We start from the raw sequence: 20741 nt of genomic DNA, 5'->3' as shown, positions 1-20741 counted from the left end.
CTTCACTCAACAGTACATTGTATAGATGTCATGCTCTTTTTTGTATTTCTCATCTTTTTTTCCTCTATGCTTTAGATATTTTCTTCTGACCTATCTTATTATTCACTGCTTTTTTTTTCTTTGTTTCCAATCTGCTGCTAAGCCGAGTTCTTAGTTTATTTCCTTTTCAGTTATAGAATTTTCTTTTCTTTTCTTTTCTTTGTCTTTTGTCCTCTTTTTAGGGCCATGCCCATGGCATATGGAGGTTTCCAGGCTAGGGGTCTAATCGGAGCTGTTGCTGCTGGCCTACGCCACAGCCACAGTAACACCAGATCCGAGCCACGTCTGCGACCTACACCACAGCTCACTGCAACGCCGGATCCTTAACCCACTGAGTGAAGCCAGAGATTGAACCCGAAACCTCATGATTCCTAGTCGGATTCATTTCCACTGCTCCATGATGGGAACTCCTAGAATTTTCATTTATTTTATAGTTCTTCTTCACAAAAATCCTGTTTTATTTTTAAATTTTTGAACATATTAATCATTATTATTTCAAAGGTCATCTGTGAAACTTGATTATTTGGATTTCCTGTAAGTCTATCCCTCCCCCTTTTTTGTAGTGTATTTTTCTGGTTTTGGTATCAGGCTGATTGTGGCCTCATAGAATGAGCTTGGGAATATTCCTTCCTCTGCTATTTTTTGGAAGAGTATCAGAAGGATGGGTGTTAACTCTTCTCCTAAATGTTTGATAGAATTGGCCTGTGAAGCCATCTGGTCCTGGATTTTGTTTCTTGGAAATTTTTAAATTTCAGTTTGTATTTCAGAACTTGTGATTGGCCTATTCATATTTTCTATTTCTTCCTGGTTCAGTCTTGGAAGACTGCACCTTTCTAAGAATTTGTCCATTTCTTCTAAGTTGTCCATTCTATGGGCATATAGTTGCTTGTAGTAGTCTTTTTTGATCCTTTGTATTTCTGTGCGATAGTTTTAATTTCTCCTTTTCCATTTCTAATTTTATTGATTTGAGACCGCTCCCTTTTTTTTCTTGATGAGTCTGGCTAAAGGCTTGTCAATTTTATTGATCCTTTCAAATAACCAACTTTTTGTTTCACTGATCTTTTCTATTGTTTTCTTCATCTCTATCTCATTTATTTCTGCTCTGATCTTTATGATTTCTTTCCTTCTGATAACTTTGGGCTTTATTTTTCTTCCTTTAGTTGCTTTAGAATAAGGTTAGATTGTTTGTTTGGGATTTTTTTCTTGTTTCCTGAGGTGAAATTTTATTGCTATAAACTTCCCTCTGAGAACTGCTTTTACTGAATCCCATAGTTTTGGATCATTGTGTCTTCATTGTCATTTGTCTCTGGGTATTTATTTATTTCCTCTTTGATTTCTTCAGTGACCATTGGTTCTTTAGTAGCATATTGTTTAGTTTCCATGTGTTTCTGTTTTTTGCAGGTTTTTTTTTTTGTGGTTGATTTCTAGTCTCATAGTGTTGTGATCAGGAAAAAAATGCTTGATTTGATTTCAGTTTTCTTAAATTTACTGAGGCTTGATTCGTAGCCTAAGATGTGATCTACCCTGGAGAGTGTTCCATGTGTCCTTGAGAAGAAAGTGTATTCTGCTGCTTTCAGATGAAATGTTCCTATAAGTTTAGTTCTATTGTTTTTTTTTTTCTCGAAGGGTTTTCAATCAAATCTCATGTTCTAATGTGCCTAGTTGTTTTTATCAAGCACCAAATATTGTATTTGAAAATCTATATGAGGCTTTTGGTTGTATATTTTTACAGATAATAAATACATTTGCAGCCAGAAGCCAGCCTAGGAACACTAGCAGTCTCAGATCACCTCATTTCAGTTGATATAAGGTTGAAATGATTTGACATGATTTGGGCTTTATTTCTTATGAGCATTAGTCTTTTTCCTAGCACTACGTTTGGGATTAGTGTGAGGCAACAAGGGTCTGATATTTAAGGAGGCACTTAATCTTGGGATATAGCTCTTTAGTGTCCCAACTGAAAGCCTAGGTGTTTATCATGGCTTCTCATCCTTAACAGAGTCTGAACTCTGGCTTTTTCCCCCTCATTCTTATATATTTATCTCAAAGCTCTTAACTCTTGGCTACCCTAAATACCTTAAAGAAAATGACACCAAATTATGAGCTCAAAGTCTTCTAACTTCCTTTCTGTCTGAAATCTTGGATCTGCAAATCCTTTTTGCCTTTATAATTGACTAGTCCTTCCAAACAAGAAGTTTTAAAATATTTTGTTCAGCTTTTTTAGTTGTGTAGTGAGATGGTTTGTCTGAAATAACCTATTCCATCATTGCCAGACGCAGAATTCCTGTATACTTTAAAAATAATTGTGTTTATATGTGTGCATATTTTACTCAGATTTATAAATTAATTCATTGAGTGGCCAAGGAACCCCCATTTCCTCTAGTCCTATCTTTTACTCATTCAATAACATTTACTTTTATTCCAGTTTTATTGAGATATAATTGACATACAGCACTGTATAAATTTAAGGTGTACATCATGATTTGACTTCCACACATCATGAAATGATCACTATAGTAAGATTACTGAACATCCATTATCTTATATAGAGTCAAAATAAAAGAAAAATAAATACATTTTTCCTTGTGATGAGATTCTTAGGATTTACTCTTGTAACAACTTTCATATATAACCTACTGCAGTGTTAATTATGTTTGTCATATTGTACATGGCATGTGTAGTACTTATTTATCTTACATCTGGAAGTTTGTACATTTTGACCATTTTCATCCAATTCTCCCTTCCCCTACCTCCTCCTGTAGGTAACCTCAAATCTGATCTCTTTTCCTATAATTTTGTTTGTTCTTTTTTTTGAAGTATTGTTGAGTTACAACACTATATTAATTCCTGGTGCACAACATAGTGACTTAATATTATAATATATTACAAAATGATCACCATAATAAGTCTAGTTTTCATCTGTCAGCATACAAAGATCTTACATTATTATTGACTATATTCCCCGTGCTGTACATTTCATCCTTGTGATCCATTTGCTTTGTGGATGGAGGATTTTACCTGTTAATTTACCTTACCTATTTCACTCATCCTCTACTCCCCTTCACTCTGTTTGATCTCTGTGACTATGACCCTGTCTCTGAGTTGTTATGCTTCTTCATTTGTTTTTTATATTCCACATATGAGTGAAATTGTACCATATTTGTCTTTCCATGTCTGACTTACTTCAATTAGCATAATACCCTCTGGGTCCATCCATATTGTTGCAAATGGCAAAATTTCATTCTCTTTTTTATGGCTGAGTGATATTCCATTGTGTGTGCATGTGTGCACACATGCGTGTGTGTATGTGTATATATACATCACATCTTCTTTATGCATTCATCTATAGGGGGCACTTAAGTTGCTTTGACATCTTGGCTATTGTGAATAGCACTGCCATGAACATTGGGGTGCATATATCCCTTTGAATCACTGTTTTTTCTGAGTGGGATTTCTGGATCATTTGGTAATTCTATTGTTATTTTTTTAAGGAACCTCCAAACTGTTTTCCATAGTGGTTGTACCAATTTACATGTGATTTTGTAAATGTTGCCCACAATTTTTTGATTTTACTACCTAGATATTCTGAGTGTTTCTATGTAGATATTTGGGAAGATTGGAAAACTGTGCTACCTTTGCTGCTATTATATTCTCAGAATTTTCCTTTTTTGCTAAACTTTCATATTCATAATAATTTATCTGTGGTATCATTTTGTGGAATTTATTTAAATAGCTATATATCATCTACAAGTAATAAAAATTTTGTTTCTTTATTCCCAATCCTTAATCTCTGATTTTGTTTTCTGGTCATGCTATGCTGGCTGGAAGCTCTAGTCAGTGTCTGCTATAAATGGTAAGGGTGGACATCTTTGTTTTGTTCAGGTTCTTTCATGGCAATGCTTCTAGCATTTAATAGTCAAGGGCATTATTTATTAGGTTTTTTGGTAGGTATCCTGTACCAGATTAATTATTCCATTATGTTCCTAGTTTTCTAAGATTGTTTAATCATAAATGAATATTGGATTTTGCCAAATTATTTTTCTCTTTTAATAAGTTAAATCGTATTTAAATTGTATGTCCTGTTATTAATATACAAATATCCTTATATTCCTGAGATGAAGCCAGCTTGTTCATGGTATATTATCTTTTGCTTATACCACTAGATTTTTTGTACTAAAATTATATTTTATTTGAAACATTTGCATTTGTGTTCATGAATGAAGTTAAACTAATTTTCCTTCTTCAAAATGTCTTGTTAGGTTTTATTATCAGGGTCACAGTGTCCTCATGAAATTAACTGGGAAACATTTCCTCTCTTCCATTTAATCTTTGTCAATTATATCTTTAAATTATAAAATCCTTTATCAGCTGATTTCTTTATGGAAACACTACAGGCCAGAAGGGAGTGGCAAAACATATTTAAAGTTCTGAAAGGAAAAAAATTGCAACCTAGAATACTCTATCCATCAAGAATATCATTTAAAATAGAAGGGGAAATAAAGAATTTCTCCAACAAACAAAAGCTAAAAGAGTACAGCAATACTAAACCCATTCTAAAAGAAATACTGAAAGGGCTTCTCTAAATTAAAAAAAGAAGAAAAGAAGAATTAGGATGGAAGAAACCACAATTGGAAAGCAGTCACTTAAATAAGCCAGCATACAGATCTAAGCATGAAGATGTTGAAAAAAAAAAAAAGACATTAAAATCATACAAAGTGGGGAAGGAAAGTAAGAAAATATAGCTTCTTTTTTAATTTTAATAATGTGTTATAGCCTATATGACTATCAGGCTAAAGCAAGCAGATATAGGAAGGGGTTAACGTACTTAAAAAAACAGGGTAACCACTAAAACTGAACATTACATTCACAAAAACTGAAAAGTATCTAAGCATGAAATAAATGGAAACCATCCAACCAAAAAAAGAAAAGAAGAAAAGAGAAACATAGAATCAACTGGAAAACAAGGCAACAAATACATATCTATCAATAATCACCTTAAATGTCAATGGACTGAATGCTCCAATAAAAAGACACAGAGTGGCGGATTGGATAAAAAAGCAAAAACCTTCAATATGCTGTCTACAAAAAACTCCCCTTAGGGCAAAGAACACATATAGATTGAAAGTGAGAGGGTGGGAAAAGATATTTCATGCCAATGGACAAGATAGGAAAGCAGGAGTTGCAATACTCATACCAGACAAACTTTAAAACAAAGGCCATAAAGAAAGACAAAGGAGGACACTATTTAATGGTTAAAGGATCCATTCAAGATGAGGATATTACAATCGTCAATATATATGCCTGTAGTATAGGAGCACCCAGATACCTCCAACAAATGCTAATAGACATAAAAGGAGAAATTGATGGGAATACAATCATAGTAGGAGAATTTAACACCCCACTCACATCAATGGACAGATCCTCTAGACAGAAAAATCAATAAGGCAACAGAGATCCTAAATGACACAATAGAAAAGTTAGACTTCACTGACATTTTCAGGACATTACATCCAAAAAAATCAGAATATACATTCTTTTCAAGTGCACATGAAACATTCTCAGGATTGACCACATACTGGGGCACAAAACTAACCTCAACAAATTTAAGAGTGTAGAAATTATTTCAAGTATCTTCTCTGACCACAATGGCATGAAACTAGAAATCAACCCACATGAAAAGAAATGAGAAAAAATTTACTACGTGGAGACTGAACAACATGCTACTAAAAAACCAATGGGTCAATGTGCAAATCAAAAAATACCTCCAGACAAATGATAGTGAAAGCACAACCACCCAGAATCTATGGGATGCTGCAAAAGCAGTGCTCAGAGGGGAATTCATAGCAATACAGGCCGTCCTCAGAAAAGAAGAAAAATCTCAAATTGACAACTTAACCCACCACCTAAATGAATTAGAAAAAGAACAACAAACAAAACCTAATGTCAACAGAAGGAAGAAAATCCTAAAGATCAAAGAGGAAATCAATAAAATAGAGATGAAAAAATAATAGAAAAAAATCAATAAAACCAAGAGCTGGTTCTTTGAAAAGATAAACAAAATTGACAAATCTCTGGCTAGACTCACCAATAAGAGGAGAGAGAAAACCAAAATAAAATAAGAAATGAAAAGGGAGAAGTCACAACTGATACTATGGAAATACAAAAAACCATTAGAGAATACTATGAACAATTGGTTGTCAACAAATTTGACAACCTAGAAGAAATGGACAACTTTCTAGAGACTTACAGCTTGCCAAAACTGAATCAAGAAGAAATAGATCAACTGAACAGACCAGTCACTAGAAATGAAATTGAATATGCCATAAAAACACTCCCTACAAATAAGAGTCCAGGACCAGATGGCTTCACAGGCAAATTCTACCAAACATACAAAGAGGAACTTATACATATCCTCCTTAAACTTTTTCAAAAGGTTGAAGAAGAAGGAATACTCCTAAAGACATTCTATGATGCCATCATCACCCTAATTCCAAAACTAGACAAAAATACTGCCAAAAAAAGAAAACTGTAGGCCAATATCTTTGATGAATATAGATGCAAAAATTCTCAACAAAATTTTAGCCAACCAAATCCAACAACATTTAAAAAAGATCATATACCACGACCAGGTGGGATTCATCTCAGGTTCACAAGGATGGTTCAACATACGCAAATCAATCAACATCATACACCACATTAACAAAAGAAAGGTCAAAAACCACATGATCATCTCAATAGATTCAAATAAAGCATTTGACAAAGTCCAACATCCATTCATGATAAAAACTTTTACCAAAGTGGGTATAGAGGGAACATACCTTAACATTATAAAAGCCATTTAAGACAAACCCACAGCAAATACAGTACTCAATGGAGAAAAGCTGTAAGTCTTCCCACTAAAATCTGGAACAAGACAAGGATGCCCATTCTCACCACTGTTATTTAACATAGTACTGGAAGTCCTAGCCTCAGCAATCAGACAAATCAGAAATAAAAGGCATCCAGATAGGAAGAGAAGAGGTAAAACTTGTCACTGTATGCAGATGACATGATACTATACATAGAAAACCCTGAGGACTCAACCCAAAAATTACTTGAACTGATCAACAAATTCAACAACGTAGCAGGATACAAGATTAACATTCAGAAATCAGTCACATTTCTGTATACTAACAATAAAATATTAGAAAAGGAATAAAAAAATACAATACCTTTTAAAATTGCACCCCCAAAAATCAAATACCCGGCAATACACCTGACCAAGGAGGCAAAAGACTTACATGCTGAGAACTATAAAACATTAATCAAGGAAATTAAAGAAGATGTAAAGAAATGGAAAGCTATTCCATGCTCTTGGGTTGGAAAAATTAAATTGTAAAAATGGCCATACTACCCAAAGCAATCTACAGATTCAATGCAATTCCTATCAAATTACCCAGGACATTTTTCACAGAACTACAACAAACCATCCAAAAATTTGTATGGAACCACAAAAGACCCAGAATTGCCAAACACAATCCTGAGGAACAAAAACCAAGCAGGAGGCATAACTCTCCCAGACTTTAGGCAATATTACAAAGCCACAGGAATCAAGACAGTGTGGTACTGGTACCAAAACAGACAGACAGACCAATGGAACAGAACAGAGAACCCAGAAATAAACCCTGACACCTATGGTCAATTAATCTTTGACAAAGGAGGCAAGAACATAAAATGGGAAAAAGAAAGTCTATTCAGCAAGAATTGCTGGGAAACCTGGACAGCTGCATGCAAATCAATGAAACTGGAACACACCCTCACACCATGCACAAAAATAAACTCAAAATGGCTTAAAGACTTAAACATAAGACAAGACATCATCAAACTTCTGGAAGAGAACATAGGCAAAACATTCTCTGACATCAACCTTGCAAATGTTTTCTCAGGTCAGTCTCCCAAAGCAATAGAAATAAGAGCAAAAATAAACCAGTGGGACCTAATCAAACTGACAAGCTTTTGCGCAGCAAAGGAAACCAAAAAGAAAACAAAAGGACAACTTACAAAATGGGAGAAATTAGTTTCAAATGATGCAAATGACAAGGGCTTAATCTCTAGAATATATAAGCAACTTATACAACTCAACAGCAAAAAAAGCCAACAACCCAATTGAAAAATGGACAAAAGACCTGAGTAGACATTTCTCCAAAGAAGTTATACAGATGGCCAGCAAGCACATGAAAAAATGCTCAACATCCCTGATTATTAGAGAAATGCAAATCAAAACTACCACGAGATACCACCTCACACCAGTCAGAATGGCCATCATTAATAAGTCCACAAATAACAAATGCTGGAGGGGGTGTGGAGAAAAGGGAACCCTCCTGCACTGTTGGTGGGAATGTAAGCTGGTACAACCACTGTGGAGAACACTATGGAGGTACCTTAGAAAACTATGCATAGAACTACCATATGACCCAGTAACCCCACTCTTGGGCATATATCCAGACAAAACTTTCCTTAAAAAAGACACATGTTCCAACATGTTCTTTGCAGAACTATTCACAATAGCCAAGACATGGAAACAACCCAAGTGTCCGCTGAAGGATGATTGGATTAGGAAGATGTGGTATATATACACAATGGAATACTACTCAGCCATCAAAAGGAACAAAATAATGCCATCTGAAGCAACATGGATGGAACTAGAGACTCATACTGAGTGAAGTAAATCACAAAAGGAAAGACAAATACCATAAATATCACTTGTATTTGGAATCTAATATACGGCACAAATGAACCTTTCCACAGAAAAGAAAATCATGGACTTGGAGAATAGACTTGTGGTTGCCAAGGGGGAGGGGGAGGGAATGGGATGGATTGGGAGCTTGGGGTTAATAGATGCAAACTATTGCTTTTGGAATATATTAGCAATGAGATCCTGCTGTGTAGCACTGGAAACTATGTCTAGTCACATATGATGGAGCATGATAATGTGAGAAAAAAGAATGTATACATGTATGTGTAACTGGTCACCATGCTGTACAGTAGAAAAAAAATTGTATTGGGGAAATAACAATTAGAAAAATTTAAAAAAATAAACATTTTCTGGAGTTCCCGTCGTGGCGCAGTAGTTAACAAAGCCGACTAGGAACCATGAGGTTGCGGGTTCGATCCCTGCCCTTGCTCAGTGGGTTAAGGATCCGGCGTTGCCGTGAGCTGTGGTGTAGGTTGCAGACTCGGTTCGGATCCCGTGTTCCTGTGGCTCTGGCATAGGCCGGCAGCTATGGCTCCGATTCGACCCCTAGCCTGGGAACCTCCATATGCCGAGGGAGCAGCCCAAGAAATAGCAAAAAGACAAAAAAATAAAAAAAAAAATAAAAAAATAAACATTTTCCAAAAGTAAAAAAAAAAAATTATAAAAGCAATTTTTTTTTTTTTTTGGCTTTTTGTCTTTTCATGGCAGCACCCATGGCATATGGAGATTCCCAGGCTAGGGATCTAATCAAAGCTAAAGCTGCAGGCCTATACCACAGCCATAGCAATGCAGGATCTGAGCTTCCTCTGAGACCTACACCATAGCTCATGGCAATGCCAGATCCTTAACCCACTGGGTGAGGCAAGGGATCGAACCTGCCACCTCATGGTTCCTAGCTGGATTCATTTCCGCTGCACCATGACAGGAACTCCTATAAAAGCCTTTTGAAATTTCTTGGATTAGAAATTAAATTCCTGTCTTTTCATTTGTTTTATTGAAGAAGATATCATATATGTAATGAATAACATAAAATATGTATATATAGTTTAAATGATGAGGCTAATACATATAATTTCTAAAACATGTATGTATAAGGTAAAGATAATAGGAACACTGCCTAGATATTTACAATTCAGGTTTGGAAACACATCACCAATGTTATAAAGGTGTTTTGTGCATCTTAATGAGATTAAATCCCTCTCCCCAACTCTCCCCAGCTCTCCCCAGGTAAATACTACCCTGATTTTTGTTATAATCATTCCTTTCGCTTTGTATCCTTAAACAATATATTGTTGGTTTTCTTCTCTTAAGAACCTTTTATAAACGTATCATACTATATATGTTTTTCTTTGATTCATAGTGTATATATGCTTCAATCTCTTACTTTTAAAATCTGTAACTGGTTTCTTTCTTTAGGCTGGAAAAAATGAAAAAAGAATATAGACAGCTGAGTACATGGATAGAAAAAGCTAGCTATTTAGAAGGAATTCTTACCCCAAGATTGGAACATAAAGAACTTAAGGTGATTAACATAATACATTTTCTCATATAGAGATTTTTTATTTTAAATATTAAAAGGAATTATGAAAGCAGAGAAAAAATGTTTTATCTCTTTAAACATTTCTCCAATATGTTTTCTTTCATTTTCTTCTAGGAAAGTAATACCAATCAAGTCCTTGAAAGCCAATTAGAAAAGAGCCCTGCAGATACAGTAATATCAGGTTGAGAAACTAATTTAGTTTTTGCAATAATTATTAAGATAATTAAAAATAGGGTAGATACATCACAAAAGGTAATCTCCTTTAAGTGGATTTATTTTTTTTTTGTTGTTAGGGGATAAATATATATTTCATTAGAATTTTGATATGTAGTATTTATTTTTTAATGCCCCAAAGAAAAGACTTAGACCAATTAAGAGGTTTTTTTTTTAATACTCCTTTTCTCCTTTAAGGACAAGAAGTTAAGTCTTAACTATAGTTATCTATGAAAAGGTATTTTTGCTAAACATTATAAACTGTAGAGCTATTGGTCTCACCAGAGGAGCGTGTGTGTGCGTGTGTGAGAGAGAGAGAGAAGGGAAGAGAGAGAGAAAGGGTGGGATAGGAGATTAAATTAGCATTAAATTTGGGAACTTCACATAAATGATCGGTAAGATATTTATTTAATAGTTATTTCTCATGCAGTCTTTTAAAAAATCTTTCTGTTAAAAGATTCACTTGGAAAGTAAGTTAAAATATATGCATAATACTCTTACCTTCAAAATCTCGGATTCTGCTGGTGTGGATTAATGATTTATTGGTTTTGCAAAGATTTTTGCCTTAGGTTGTTTTACAAAGACTTTTGCCACAGAATGTTTCTCTAATTCTACATCCCTAGCTCCTCGGGCTTTGATACATTCATTTCCTAATCTCTGAGCATCAGCCAGCTAGCAGAGCTGTTGCATCTTTAGCCTGCTCTTTACCTGAAAACATTCAAGTTTTGGGTTGTTGGAGAATCACAACTTCCCTCTTCAATATCACTGCTGAAGACTGGAGGTTGACCCCTCTTACTCACTGGTGGTTGCCGTCTTTCCTTTCCTTTCCTTTTTTGCCCCCCCCCCCACATCCAGAGAGTTTATTTCAAGTCCCACTAGATCATCTAGTGACTTCCTTCCTTTTGGTATTCCAGTAGCTTCCTATACTTACAACTAAAATTTATTGATCATTGTGTTCCAGACTATTTATTTGGATTATATAAATCAGTCCTCAGTTAATTGACCCATCAATTGAGGATGCTCTTATTATTTATCCACATTTTTATGGGTAGGAAAATTGAGGATCAAATCAATGAGAGGTCGCATAGCCATTAATTTGAACCTAGTCTTTTTGACACAAGAGATCAAGCATTTAACCATATTGCTGCTCACATTATATATACCTGTACCATACTTATAGGGTAAGCTATTTATAATCTGTTTTACATGTGAGAAAACCAAGGCTCAGAAAAAAGTGAGCTGATAGCAGTAACACAGCTAAGAGTGACCTTAACAAATTATTTTTACTGGACTTATGCATTCCTTTATATCTCAATAATTTATTCCCTTTCCCTTTTAAGTTTTTCTTTTTTGTTTGCTAAATATGTATTCTTTATATTCTAGGAAAATTTTCCAAGTGCTTTAATTGGCCACTCTTGAATGGTCCTATTTTCTCTGGTTTCATACAACTTTATTCTTTTTTTTTTTTTTTTTTTTTTCTTTTTAGAACTGCATCTGTGGCGTATGCAAGTTCCCAGGCTAGGGGTCGAATTGGAGCTACAGCTGCTGGCCTACGCCACAGCCACAGCAACGCAGGATCCTAGCTGCATCTGTGACTTAGCTTGCTGCAATGCTGCATCCTTAACCCACTAAGGAAGGCCAGGAATTGAACCCGCATCCTCACAGATACTCGTCCAGTTGTTACCTTGCTGAGCCACAATGGGAACTGCATACAAATTTATTCTAGTCTCTTTTTCCAATCCCAGCCCTATCATCACTGACCATCTGGGGTTTATTTCCTCTTTACTTTCAGAAAAATATGCTCCATGCCTGTTTTTGTGTCTTATATTGATACATCTTAAACCTTATCATTTTATACTTTTTCACTTTATATACACTCTTGTTCATTTTTCACTCCTCCATCTTCCCAGAGATTCATCAGTTTTTATTAAATATGTAGTGTTTAATATGTTTGAATAGCTGCTTTGATTTAAATTACTCTTATTCTTGGTGAGAACAATTATAATAATATTAGTGTATATAAAGTTTATTATTTTATATATAATAACATACTTCTGTTAATTTCTTAACAGATACACCTCTGACAAAGGAAAAAGCTGAAACTATTCCTAGTGAGGTAAGGGAACTTGAAAGAGAACTTCTAATAGTTACTACTTTTATAAAGGGATGAAATTAAATGGAGAAATAGTTACAGATAGAAAGGAAGGAGTTCCCGTCGTGGCGCAGTGGTTAACGAATCCGACTAGGAACCATGAGGTGTCGGGTTCGGTCCCTGCCCTTGCTCAGTGGGTTAACGATCCAGCGTTGCCGTGAGCTGTGGTGTAGGTTGCAGACGCGGCTCGGATCCCGCGTTACTGTGGCTCTGGTGTAGGCCGGCGGCTACAGCTCCGATTCGACCCCTAGCCTGGGAACCTCCATATGCCGTGAGAGCGGCCCAAAGAAATAGCAAAAAGACAAAAAAAAAAAAAAAAAAAAAAAAAAAAAAGAAAGGAAAAAAGCCCTCAAGAAGTTATGCAAGTTTTCATGGCTACATCTGTTATAGCAATATCTGTGCAGTTACGTGATTTATTTAAGTTAAATTACACTATTAAAAGAGCAATTGTAGCGTCAAATAGTAACATTTTAAAATACATATGAATATAGGAAACAAAAGATGTTTATGAACAGAAGGGGGAAACAAGTAAAAAAAGCATGATGTTCTACAGTGATCTTAGAAATGGATGCTATAGACCTAACTGCGCTATTTAGTTTTTCTCTATAACTCTATATTCTGTATAATATATAATTTCTATAATAGCCTATATTTTATAACAATAAACAAATTGAGTTCATATATTATTATTTGCTTTTTAGCTAATTTTACAGTAGATATTACTTCCGTAAGGCAGTGGATCCTTAGGTAAACCAAGAAAATATAAAAGGTTTTTCTGGGAGTTCCTGTCTTGGCACAGCAGAAACGAATCCAACTGGGAACAATGAGCTTGCAGGTTCGATCCCTGGCCCTGCTCAGTGGGTTAAGCGCTGCCGTGAGCTGTGGTGTAGGTCACAGACGCAGCTCAAATCTGGCATTGCTGGGGCTGTGGCGTACGCCAGCAGCTCTATCTCCGATTAGACCCCTAGTCTGGGAACCTCCATATGCCATGGGTGAAGCCCTAAAAAGACAATAAAACAAAGAAAAAAAAAGCTTTTCTGTACAACTTGACAAATAGGATTTAATGATTTCTGTTCTTGGGCCACTTGCTCCCAAAATACCAATTGAAGTGTCAGTATGTACCGTTTCCACAGTTCAAGGAGAAAGAAAAAAGGATAATTTAGGGAATTTTTCATACAGCTAAATTTACCTGGCTTACCAGAATATACTTGCTATTATGATTCTTCTTTATACTATTTTGCTATTAAATTTTCTCTTATTTTATGATGTAATTGTGATTTTTATATACTTTGTGCTACTTTAATATCAAAGTTTCCTTTGTTATGATACATTGGTGATGGTATAATAACAGTAAAATGTCAGACCCCCGATTTTTTTCTTTGAGATGTTGCTGATTTATAAAATAGGAATATCTGAGAACTACTGCTTTATAATGCAGTGTGAACATTTTTATGCATAATATTCTTTAGTCCAAGTTTTCGGGCAAGGAGAGAATTTCTTAACGCCTCTAATAATGAATGTCATAATTTTATAAATATTGAGACCTTGTTATAATTAAGGATAAAAGTACAAATGATTTTAAGTCCACTTTTGTTAGTTTAAATATTTTAGGTGGGAATGATTAATTGATAGCTTATTTTATTGCTATATTTTCTAGTTCCTGGATAATAAGAAAGGCCTGACTCTGTCAACTTTGAACCACTCGGGTGAAAATGATTCAAATGTTGTTGCTCCTAAAAATGATGCATCAACAAAGCAAATGGATAGTCCATTCACCACTGTTCCTCGGCTGATGTCAACAGAAGAGGATGAAATTCCATCTTTAGAGGAACGCCAGCAAGAAGCCGTGCCAGAGAGAAAAATGAAAAATGTGCTGTTTTCATCAGAAGGAAAATTGAAAGATAGATATCAAGGCCTTTTTAAAATAGACTCATCTCCATCAGAGGTAAAGTTGAAAAATGTCCATATTAATTCTGGTGGGATGAAGAGAAGGAACTTAGATTTATCTCCAACAGAAATCACATGGCAAAACAACAATATCTAATCTTAGCTGGAAAGAACACGAGCTTACTTTCCCCAGATTCAAAATCAAAAGGTAACTTTCAAAGCCATAATCCAAAGAAAGACCATGAACTAAAGGTATCTGCCTTTATACTAGAAGTATGAGATTAGCAAAGATAAAAGAGTTCATTAATAAAAAATAAACGCAAATAAATTGAAAATGCATTCAGATGTTTCCAAGCAGAAGCGTGTTTGCGTATGGTAAACATTCCTATTCATACTCATCAAGTAAAGAGGGAAGAAAAGCTCTTCAAGGAAAAGCAAAGTGATCTGAGATACCAGTAATACACACTAGTATCATGGGTTGGTGTAAAATTCAGCTGAAAGTGTGATAACAATAGCAAAATATGGAGTTCCCGTTGTGGCTCAGCAGAAACGAATCTGACTAGCATCCATGAGGACGCAGGTTTGATCCCTGGCCTTACTCACTGGCTGGGTTAAGGATCTGGTGTTGCCATGAGCTGTGGTATAGTGTAGGTCACAGATGCAGCTTGGATCTGGCATTGCTGTGGCTATGGTATAGGCTGGCAACTATGGCTCGGATTGGACTGCTAGCCTGGCACCTCCATATGCTGAGGGTACAGCCTTACAACACACACACACACACACACACACACACACACACACACATGCACGCATGCACGCACGCACGCAAAATCTAAATTCAAAGGAAAGCCTGGAAAGTTACCTCAGTGGACATTTTTACTGAAACTGCTGTAGGAAGTAGCATATGTGCTCCCAGTTACCAACAATCTTATATTTAAAATGAGAAAGATCTGAGTATAAATTTACAGGTTCATCAGGGTAAATAAAGCATTTCTCAAAATGATGGTTATTCTATTCAGATCTTTACATCTTATTTGAATCGCTATCATAGGGAGGTCATAAATCAGTATAAAATGCATAAAAATGGTCAATGGGAAAACAACCCAAATTCTGAGTAAGGCTCTGCCTCTAAATACTTGAGCAAGCTTGGATCCCTAGACCTATTTTCTCACATATTAAATGATAGTTCATACTAGGTCATTTCTAAACTCCTTTCCAAATTCCAAAAGATTTTATGAAATATCATAGTTGGGGAATTATTCTTAATTAATAACCTAACCAATGTAACTTAAAAAGGAAAATATTCTGTTTTTACTAAATGTGAAAATAATACACAAGCATTATAGGAAATTTAAAAAATAGAAGCCTAAAAGAAAAAATAAAAGTAATTATTATTCTACTGCCACATTGAATAATTTTATTTCTTTTCAGTCTTTGTTATGCACATATGTGTAACTTTTATTCCTTTTTAAAAGCTTGGATCAAACTATTTGTATATAATTTTATACTATACTTTTTTAAACCTCGTATTGTAAGCATGTTATCTGAATTTTCTTAGAAATTTGTAAGATGCAGAATATCTTCAAATACGGATATGTAATAATTTTAAAGTTTATTTTTTTAATTTTATTTTTATTATACTTGATTTACAGCAATGTATCAATTTCTGCTGTACAGCATAGTGACCCAGTCATACATATATATACATTCTTTTTCTTATTACTGCCTTCCACCATGTTCTGTCCCAAGAGATTGGATATAGTTCCCTGTGATGTATGGTCAAGCTTCATTGCTTGTCCCTTTTTTTTTTTTTTTTTTTTTTTTTTTTGCTGTTTTAGGGCCTTATCTGTGTCATATGGATGTTCCCAGGCTAGGGATACACCACAGCCACAGCAGCGCCAGATCCAAGCTGCATCTGTGATCTACACCACAGCTCATGGCAACACTGGATCCTTAACCCACTGAGCAAGGCCAGGGATCGAACCCGCAACCTCATGGTTCCTAGTCAGATTCATTTCCATTGAGCCACAACAGGAACTCCTGCTTATCCATTCTAAATGTAGTAGTTTGCATCTACCAACCTCAAACTCCCCATCCATCCCACTTCCTCCCCTCTCCCCCTTGGCAACCACAAGTCTGTCCTCTATGGTCCATGAGTCTGTTTCTGTTTTGTAGATAGGTTCATTTGTGCCATATTTTAGATTCCACATGTAAGTGATATCATATGGTATTTGTCTTTCTGCTACTGACTTCACTTAGTATGAGAATCTGTAGTTGCATCCACATTGCTGCAGTGGCATTATTTTGTTCTTTTTATTGCTGAGTAGTATTCCAGTATATATTCCACTATATGTGTACCACATCTTTTTTTAAAAAGCTTTGTTTAAGTATAGTTTATTCACAAGGTTGTGATAATTTCTGCCGTACAACAAAGTGATTCATGTACACACATCAATTCTGTTTCAGATTCTCTTTCCACATAGATTATCACAGAATATTGGATAGGGTTCTTTGTGCTATATAGCAGGTCCCTGTTGGCCAATCATTCTCTCTACCTCAGTGTGCATATGCCAATTCCAAACCCTCCATACACCCTCCCCCTCCCCGAACCTGTCCCCTTTGGTAATCATAAGTTTTTCAAAGTCTGTGATTCTGTTTCTGTTCAGCAAAGAAGTTCATTTGTGTCCTTTTTTTAGATTCTGCATATAAGTGATATCATATGATGTTTGTCTTTCACTGTCTGATTAACTTCACTTAGTATGATAATCTGTAGTTGCATCCATGTTGGTGCAAATGGCATTAATTCTTTTTTATGGCTGAGTAGTATTCCATTGTATACATGTATCATATCTTCTTAATTCATTTGTCTGTTGTTGGACATTTAGGTTGTCTCCATATTTTGGCTGTTGTGAATAGTGCTGCAATGAACATGGGGGTTCATGTATCTTTCTAAATGAAAGTTTTGTCTGCATACATGCCCAGGAATAGGATTGTTGGATCATATGGTAGTTATATTTTTAGTTTTCTGAGGAACCTAATAGTATTTTCTATAGTGGTTGTACCAGTTTACATTCCCACCAACATTGTAGGAGGGTTCCCTTTTCTCCACATCCTCTCCAGCATTTGTTATTTGTATACTTACTAATGACGGTCATTCTGACTGGTGTGAAGTGGTACCTCATTGTAGTTTTGATTTGCATTTCTCTATTAGTGATGCTGAGCATTTTTTCATGTGCCTTCTGACCATGTGTATGTCTTCTTTGGAGAAATGTCTATTCAGGTCTTCTGCCCATTTTTCAATTGGGTTGTTTGTTTTTTGTTGTTGTTGAGTTTTATGAGTCGTTTATATATTTTGGAGATTAAGCCCTAGTCGGTTGCATTGTTTGCAAAGATTTTTCTTCCATTCTGTGGGTTGTCGCTTTTTTAAAAAAATGGTTTACTTTGCTGCGCAAAAGCTTTTGAGTTTAATTTGTCCCATTGGTTTATTTTTGTTTTTATTTTTGTTGTTGTAGAAGGTGTATTGAACAAAATATTACTCTTTTTATTATAAGGATAATAACCATATATATTAATGGCACATAATTTTTCATAGTTTGTAGTTTGCGTTTGCCTTTTAATTACTTTATTGAGTCTAACTTCGTAAATGTTCAGTTTTCATTTGATAAGATATTTATTGCTGCATGACAACTCCAAAATTTAGTGGCTTAAAATAACCATTTTATTTAAAAATTTTTTTATTATAGTTGATTTACAATGTTCTGTCAATTTCTGCTATACAGGATAGTAACCCAGTTATACATGTACACCAACAGTGTAGGAGGGTTCCCTTTTCTCCACATCCTCTCCAGCATTTGTTATTTGTATACTTACTAATGATGGTCATTCTGACTGGTGCAAAGTGGTACCTCATCGTAGTTTTGATTTGCATTTCTCTAATATTTGTGATGTTGAGCATCTTTTCATGTGCCTATTGGCCATCTGCATGTCTTCTTTGGAGAAATGTCTATTCAGGTCTTTGGCCCATTTTTCAATTGGGTTGTTGGTTTTTTTGTTGTTGAGTTGTATAAGTTGTTTGTACATTTTAAAGATTAAGCCCTTGTTGGTTGCATCATTTGAAACCCATTCCATAGGTTGTCTGTTTTGTTTTTTTTTATGGTTTCCTTTGCTGTGCAAAAGCTTTTGAGTTTAATTTGTCCCATTGGTTTATTTTTATTTTTATTTTTTGTCTTTTTTAAGGCTGCCCACATGGCATATGGACGTTCCCAGGCTAGGGGTCCAGTCAGAGCTATTGCTGCTGGCCTATGCCAGAGCCACAGCAACACCAGATCCGAGTCACGTCTGCCACCTACACCACAGCTCACGGCAAGGCCGAATCCTTAACCCACCAAGCGAGGCCAGGGATCAAACCTACAACCTCATGGTTCCTAGTCAGAGTCACTTCCAGTGTGCCAAGACGTGAACTCCCCCCACTGGTTTATTTATTTATTTTTTCTGTATCTTTGGGAGGCTGACCTAACAAAACATTTGTACAGTCGATGTCAGAGAATCTTTTGCCTACATTCTCTTCTAGGAGTTTGATGGTGTGAGGGTGCATGGTGTGAGGGTGTGTTCCAGTTTCATTGATTTATATGCGGTTGTCCAGGTTTCCCAGCAACAGTTGCTGAAAAGACTGTCTTTTCCTCATTTTATGTTCTTGCCTCCTTTGTCAAAGATTAATTGACCATAGGTGTCTGGGTTTATTTCTGGGTTCTCTATTCTTTTCCATTGGTCTGTCTGTCTGTTTTGGTACCAGTACCACACTGTCTTGATTCCTGTGACTTTGTAATACTGCCTGAAGTCTGGGAGAGTTATGCCTCCTGCTTGGTTTTTGTTCCTCAGGATTGTGTTTGGCAATTCTGGGTCTTTTATGGTTCCATATAAATTTTTGGATTGTTTGTTGTAGTTCTGTGAAAAATGTCCTGGGTAATTTGATAGGGATTGCATTGAATCTGTAGATTGTTTTGGATAGTATAGCCATTTTTATGATATTAATTCTTCCAACCCAGGAGCATAGATATCTTTCCATTTCTTTTAATCCATTCCCTTAATTGATGTTTTATAATTCTCAGCACATAAGTCTTTTGCCTCCTTGGTCATGTTTATTCCTAGGTATTTAATTTTTGGGGATGTGATTTTTTTTTTTTTTTGTCTTTTTAGGGCCTTAGCCGTGGCATATGGAGGTTCCCAGGCTAGGGGTCGAATCAGAGCTGTAACTGCCAGCCTACATTACAGCCACAGCAACACGGGATCTGAGCCATGTCTGTGGCTGGCACCACAGCTCATGGTAACACTGGATCCTTAACCCACTGAGCAAGGCCAGGGATCAAACCTGCTAGTCAGGTTCATTAACTGCTGAGCCACTATGGGAACTCCTTGGGGTGCAATTTTAAAAGATATTTTATTTTTATATTCTTCTTCTAATATTTCATTGTTAGTATACAGAAATGCAACAGATTTCTGAATGTTTATCTTGTATCCTGCTACTTTGCTGAATTTATTGCTCAGTTCGAGTAGTCTTTGTGTGGAGTCCTTAGGTTTTTCTATATATTGTATCATGTCATCTGCATATAATGACAATTTTACCTTTTCTCTTCAAATTTGGATACCTTTTATTTTTTTGTTTGTTTGTTTGTTTTTCTGATTGCTGTGGCTAGGATTTCCAATACTACGTTGAATAAAAGTGACCAGAGCGGGCATCTTTGTCTTCTTCCACATTTTAGTGGGAAGGCTTTCAGCTTTTCTCCATTGAGTATTATATTTGCTGTGGGTTTGTCGTAAAAGGCTTTTATTATGTCAAGGTATGTTCCCTCTATACCCACTTTGGTAAGAACTTTTTATCATGAATGGATGTTGGATTTTGTCAAATGCTTTTTATGCATCTATTGAAATGATCACATGGTTTTTGACTTTGCTTTTGTTAGTGTGGTGTATGATGATTTATTTGCATATGTTGAACTTCCTCGTGAACCTGGGGTGAATCCCATATTGTTTCTCAAGAATCTCTGGGTTGACTGTCCTCTTATAGGCAGTCGTTTTGCTCCACTCGATGTTAGCTGGTCTTTTAGTCCTATAGGAACTTGTCTGGGCTGAAACATACATGGTGGCTCACTTACGTATTTTACACCTATTAAGGTGTA

General features: G+C 35.6%; 1 protein-coding gene across 2 annotated transcripts in view; it reads left to right on the top strand.

Moving 5' to 3' along the window:
* Positions 1–20741, top strand: part of C2CD6 (C2 calcium dependent domain containing 6) — a 91105-nt gene that overhangs the window by 43739 nt on the left and 26625 nt on the right. For both annotated transcript variants that reach the window (XM_021075702.1, XM_021075703.1), the window contains exons 10-13: positions 10190–10295; positions 10428–10494; positions 12599–12642; positions 14336–14623. In XM_021075702.1, coding sequence (XP_020931361.1) covers positions 10190–10295; positions 10428–10494; positions 12599–12642; positions 14336–14623 — 505 coding nt within the window. The remainder of the gene's footprint in view (positions 1–10189; positions 10296–10427; positions 10495–12598; positions 12643–14335; positions 14624–20741) is intronic.

This window comes from Sus scrofa, chromosome 15 (assembly GCF_000003025.6).
Source record: "Sus scrofa isolate TJ Tabasco breed Duroc chromosome 15, Sscrofa11.1, whole genome shotgun sequence".
NCBI lineage: Eukaryota > Metazoa > Chordata > Mammalia > Artiodactyla > Suidae > Sus > Sus scrofa.
Note: the sequence above shows the minus strand (reverse complement) of the source record. Positions and strands in the feature narration are given on the sequence as shown.